General features: G+C 45.8%; 1 protein-coding gene across 1 annotated transcript; it reads left to right on the forward strand.

Moving 5' to 3' along the window:
* Positions 1-2,926: 2,926 nt before the first annotated feature.
* On the forward strand, positions 2,927-4,978 carry LOC120600575 (UDP-glucuronosyltransferase 1-6-like). The gene has a single exon (XM_039859980.1). It carries the CDS (start codon positions 3,658-3,660, stop codon positions 4,540-4,542), a length of 885 nt encoding a protein of 294 aa, XP_039715914.1. The 5' UTR covers positions 2,927-3,657; the 3' UTR covers positions 4,543-4,978.
* Positions 4,979-6,128: the final 1,150 nt, after the last annotated feature.

Genomic DNA, 6,128 nt, shown 5'->3' on the forward strand with positions numbered 1-6,128 from the left:
CTTTCTCTCTCTCTCTCTCTCTCTCTCTTTCTTTCTTTTTGCATGGTTCTTTAAACATTCTCTTTCATGGGTAAGAAAGAGTATGAAATGTGAGAAAAAAACAGATAGGCAAATCAATAATGAGTTCATTCATTCATTCGGCAAAGTTTTATCAAGTGCCCAGGTATGGCAGGCATTGTTCTAGACACTGGGAATACAGCAGCAAACAAAGGGCATTGTCCCTGCCCTCAGGGTGCTCCCGTTCTAGTTGTGAGGAGACACATAATTAATAAACAATAGCTTAGGTGGCAGGAAATGGGATAGAGCAAAAGAAGGAGGCGAAGGGGCTTCAGAGCGATGTGTTGGGAGCTAGCGAGGTCATCAGAGAAGGGCTCCCTGAGATAACACTGACCACACTTGGATGGAGGGAGGGAGCAAGCCATGGGGACATGCAGGGAAGAGTTGACATCTTGCTGTGTGCCACCATCTGGAGCAGGGTGTGGCACGCTGCAGCCCACGGGCCTAGTGGAACCTGCCACCTGTCGCATTCTTCCAAGTTGCAACGTGCGCATTTCTTCGGTGTTGCCTGCGGTTGCTCTCCTGCTAAAACAGCAGAGCGGAGGCAAATGGCCCACAAAATCGAAAATGCACACTATTTAGGCCTTTACAGAAAACAATTGCCAATCCCTGATCTAGAACAGTGATTCTCCAAGTGATAGCACTAAGACGCCATTTGCTTTTTCACTCGTTTTTCACTCGTTTTCTCACAATGGCACTGTGGCGTTTCCCAAGGCTACACGACGTGTGATGCTGCACCCAAGCGGATGCAGAAGCAGAGAGGAAAGTCCACTGCGACCCACGAAGTAAGATATTACAGAGACTGGCAAAAAACGTGCAACGACTGGCGCGGGACGGGGCAAATGCCCCCGGGTGGGGGCACACGAGACTTGCACTGATTGAGAAAAGGGTTTGAGGCTGAGCAGGAAGCAGAATTCAAACACACGCCCAAGTTAGAGTCAAAGGGAAAGTTTATTAGAGAAGGAGAAGAACAAAGACGAGAGAAAGCACAGACAAAAGCCGAGACGAGGGGCAAGATACACAGTTTCTCTTTAGTTCCTCTGAGATCTAATGAAAGACTTAGTTGATCCATTTTCCTTTGATATGGCCATACAGGGAGGAAGGACAAGCACATGCAGCATGAAAAGGTAAGAATATCAGTGCGAAAACCCTGGGGGCAGTTGCCCAGTGTTTTAGCCCTAGGGAATGAATGATTTTGTTTTATGTAGGGCTCAGCTTAAAGACCTGGTTTTTCCTGTTTTCCCTGCTTGGTGTGGGGAAGGGATTGTTAGCAGAAGTGTTCCTTTGTTCTGCAGGCATCCTCCTGGCCTGGCTGCTGGGCTGATAAGCACACTGCTGTCTCTGAATACAGCCTGATAAACATTTTAGTTCTCTCGTCTCCTCCCTACATTCGGGGTGCCATATTTATGACGACTTCTTTTTGTTTTAGGAAATGTAGTTGTTTTTTCAAAAGAGATGTTATTTATGTTAACGCGTAATGGGTTTATTCCTGTTATCTTAAATAAGTTCATCAAGACATGGTTCTAAAATGTGTCAGTTTCGATTTAAGAAACAGTTCATTTGGGTAAACATTACCCACACAAACAAAAGTTTTGGGGCTCTTTGCTCATTCTTCAGAGTGTAAAGGAGTCCGGAGACCGAAAAATGTTGAGAATGGCTGAACTAGAAGGAGTCAATTTTATTTTTCCTTCTGAGGCTGCAGAAATTACGAAAGAAAAAAAAAAAAGTCCTTTCCATGGACAGGAAGCCTCACTTTTTCATCCATAGAAAGATGGTCAGCCTTGCATTCTGGGGTTTGTATTGGCTGAGATGATGGAGCCATTGCAGTTAAGTTAAACAAGGTCATCAGGGTGAGCCCCAATCCAATATGACAGGTGTCTTTATGCAAAGGGCAAATTTGGACACGCACATGGTGCGATGCTTGTACAAGCCCAGGATCATTAAATGTTGCCAGCTAAGCAGTAGGAGCTGGGGATGTGGCTGAGAAGGAACAAGCCCTGCGGATGCCTTGATCTCAGACTTCTAGTTTCCCGAACTGCGTAAATAAATCTGTTTTTCAGGCCACCCAGTGTGTGCTGCTTTGCTACAGTGGCCCTAGGAAATTAAGACAATGAGAAATTGTTTTAAAGCCAGAAAGTGTTCTGCAGGTGTCAGGGGTCTTGATGCTGAAGACACCTTCTTGTTTCAACTCCTGGCCAGTCAAGTTACTGTCACCAAATGCCCCGTCACCTGAAGCCTTCCCATTGTTTCATATTTCCACATTTTCTTTTCTGTTTAAGTTTCTACCTTCTCTTCTGTCCCCCTTTACTCCTCCTATAGAGCCGCGTCCAGCGCAGCACTGGAGAATGGACCTGAGTGTGATGGGAGGGAGATGAAGAAAAGGCAAGAGGCAGAAGGTTGGGATTGGGAGGTCCACTGTCCCCTGATGGTGGAGCAGGAGCGCAGTTTGACTTTCGCCAGCTGTTCATATAGAAGAACACGCGACTGCTGGCGTAAGCCGCTTCCCTTAGGCATAGCAACACTGTCTCTTCTGCTTCCCCGAAGCCACCGCTGATCATGACCTTCAGCTCGTATGTCTGCCTGTGCCTACATTTCTACCTCCTTGTTCTCAGAAGGAATTTGGGAAGGCGAGACGACTCTTGGTTGTCCTCGCAGACTGCAGGGACCTTGTCAGCTTATAGTCTACTCTCCACACTATAGTTCTTGCTTTCATAGCACAGGGCAGTGAGATGTTTTTCGACCACCAGCATGCCCCTCACTCAGTTCATGCCACATAGAACCTGGCTGCCCGACCCTTCAGAGGGACCTGTACTCAGCTCATTCTCATAGCTCCCTCAGGGAAGCGACGCGTCCCCCACCTGAACAGCTGCAGCCATGCGCATGCAGAGCTATGAGATCGCACAGCTCAAAAGGGGCAGGCCGACTCCAGAATCTGTGTTCTTCACCACAAAGTGGGAACAGTGATCTTAGAACACACGTCCGTTAGGATCAGAATCCACCTTCTGATAAACCCCATCGACAATGGTATGGCCAAAAGGAAGGGCATGTGAAGTTCTATAAGTCTCCTCTGTGCCCACTTTTTAATCTAGCCATCAACGTTATAACCAGGGTTTGGAGGGAGCAGCTGCACTGTGTTGATGCGAACCGTGAACCCGGCATCTCTTTACACTTCCTTTCCTCTCTGAGGTACGTCGAGAAGGAAGTGGAGAAGCATTGACAGTTGTCTATCTACGGACGTTCATCATGGACGCTGAAGAATCCATGCTGCTCAGGCGAGGGGCTGTGGCGGGCCTCCAGGGGTCTCTCCAACTTGCCCTCAAAGTAGAGAGAAAGGACAGGTTGGTGGGGAGAATAAGAAAAACTAAACACAGAAGCTCAGGAGAAAGTTGATAATGGACATAGTTGGATCAAGTTATCTGTGTACTTAAAAATGGTTAAATATTTACTTTAGGTTCTCGCTTATTGAAGGGCAAAATTCAGAGCTAGGGAAGGCAGGCAGGTCTGTGAAGAGGATTATAAGCTCAGGGGAAATAGGCAGGACTCCTGCAGTTCAGGGCACCTAAATTATTCATTCTTGTTGCTACCTGCACTCCCGCCAGGATGGCAGGCCATTTCCAGGCACTTAGGGGCGTTTCTGCGGTGGTTTTCCTCTCAGTGCTTTGGGCTCAGGTTCTAGGGCACAAGCTGCTGGTGGTCCCTCAGGAGGGAAGCCACTGGCTCAGTATGAAGGACGTAGTAGAGCTTCTCAGTGATAGGGGGCATGAGATCGTCCTGCTGGTGCCTGAAGTCAATCTGCTTTATAAAGAATCTAAATACTACACAAGGAAAGTCTATCCGGTGCCATACGAACAGGAGGAGCTGAACAACCGCCTCCATTATTTTGGAAAACAGCAATTTGCTGAGAGGAGTTTCCTCAACGCCCCCCTGTTCGAGTACAGAAATATCATTTATTTCATCGAGGTGTTCTTCCTCAATTGCAAGAGTCTCCTGAATGACTCTGCCACCCTGAGCTTCCTCAGGGAGAGCAAGTTCAATGCCGTCTTCACGGATCCGGCCTTACCCTGTGGGGTGATCCTGGCTGAGTACCTGGGCCTGCCCTCCGTGTATTTCTTCCGGGGCTTCCCGTGCTCCCTGGAGCATGCATTCAGCAGAAGCCCAAACCCCGTGTCCTACGTTCCCAGGTGCTATACCCAGTTCTCAGACCATATGACTTTCTTCCAACGGGTGGCCAACTTCCTTGTTAATTACTTGGAGGAATATCTATTTTACCAACTATATTCCAAATATGAAGACCTTGCATCCAATATCCTCAAGAGAGATGTGAGCATACGCACCTTGTATCAGAATGGGTCCATCTGGCTGTTAAGATACGACTTTGTGTTTGAGTACCCCAGACCAGTCCTGCCCAACATGGTCTTCATTGGAGGGACCAACTGTAGGAAGAAGGCAGTCCTGTCTCAGGTTGGTGGCTTTACTTCTTTTTGATTGTCCTGTTTCTTTGTGGGCAGACATCGTCCTTACACGCTGTCTTCCCTCATTGATTCAGCTCTTCCAGTGGACTGTCACCTGGGAGGCTGCCGAAGAGGGAGGCCTGGCTCAGAGTAGGGAGCACACAAGACCTGAGGCTGCAGTTCTGAATGATGCAGAGGCTTTAAATGAAGAGAGGGCTCACTCTTGGCAAAGGCAAGAGACATCTTTAGCTAAGTAATCTGAGGACAGTCACAGAATTATGGAATGAGCCTTAGAAGTTTCCTGGCCAAGTCCTACCCCTTATCTGTTGAGAAAAACAGGTGAAGACTTGACCAAGAGGACCCGGAACTAAGAGAACAGGCCAGGTCGAAACCAGTTTTCCCAACTCTGGGTCATGCTTTTCCCCCTGGCCCTAGACCAGGGGGTCACAAACTATAATGGGTAGACAACATTGACCAGGTGCTAAGAATGGTTTTTATGTTTCTAAAGGGAGATTAAAAACAAACAAAGAATATGTGACAGAGGTGTACAGGACCTGCTAAGCCTGGATAGCTACTATCTAACCCTTTACAGATAGTGTGTTGACCTCTGACCTAAGGCAAGTGTTTGTAGAAACCCTCCTGACATATGGGGAACACAGCCCAGAGCTACTTTGGAAAACAAAAACATGTGAGTTATTTTGTCCTCGTTGTTATTTTAATATTTACACCTTTGAAAGGCTTCAGATCACCACTATCTTTCACAGCAGAATTCTCGTTTCAATGTGTGTTTTAACAGAAAGAAAGCCTCCAATAGGTCCCAAAGACCCTGACCAGCCTCTAACATCTGTCAATCTCTTTGTTAACACAGTAAACAGTAGCTGTGAGCCAGCAGGGCCAGGGGCGATGAGCGTAATTGGATCAGTTCCAGGGAGATAGGGTCATGAAATAGATACCTCATATGTTAGGAAAATTTAACTAAGAAGTTAATAAACAAAAGTGTAAAAAGAAATATTTGGCATAAGAAAGAAAAATATCATTTTTGGTACCTTGGTGCCAACCATCCTATTTTTGCAAAGAGTTGTGTTTAGTCATATTGAAAAACCATACTGTAGTAATTGTGTTATTTGAGCCCCGTGAAGCTTCTTCTGTGCTTGACTTTCATTTGTATCTCAATCGTAGTCCCTGCAGGAAGCTACACAGAACACTGTGTGCTACAATATGTAATTATCAATTTCTATTTGTAATTACAAATTAAATAATTTGTATAATTAAATTACAGTGATGCAACTCAAGTTTCTTTTGTCAAGTAACCAAACTATTTCAACACTATGAAAAAATGTGCCCTTTGGAGTGATGGGAATATTTTGGGAACATGCAGGGGAGCTGGGACAAGACTGTGAAGGTACTCAATGCTAGTGAATCATTTATTTATTATTTTTTTCTCTGTTTTTTTTTTCTTTTTATTCTTTTTGGTTGTTTTTGTTTTTTGTTTTTGATTGTTTTTTAAGTTTTTCCCCCTGTCTAACTCCCCCTTCCTCCCTACCCTCTGGTAACCGCTAGTTCATTGTCCATGTCCATGAGTCTCTGTTTGTCCTGTTCATTTGTTGGTTTTAGGTTGAT

This window comes from Pteropus medius, unplaced genomic scaffold, assembly GCF_902729225.1.
Source record: "Pteropus medius unplaced genomic scaffold, Ma_sr-lr_union100, whole genome shotgun sequence".
Taxonomy (NCBI): Eukaryota; Metazoa; Chordata; class Mammalia; order Chiroptera; family Pteropodidae; genus Pteropus; species Pteropus medius.

Coding starts and splice junctions, on each gene's coding strand:
- LOC120600575 (XM_039859980.1), top strand. CDS start 3,658: ATGGCAGGCCATTTCCAGGCACTTAGGGGCGTTTCTGCGGTGGTTTTC.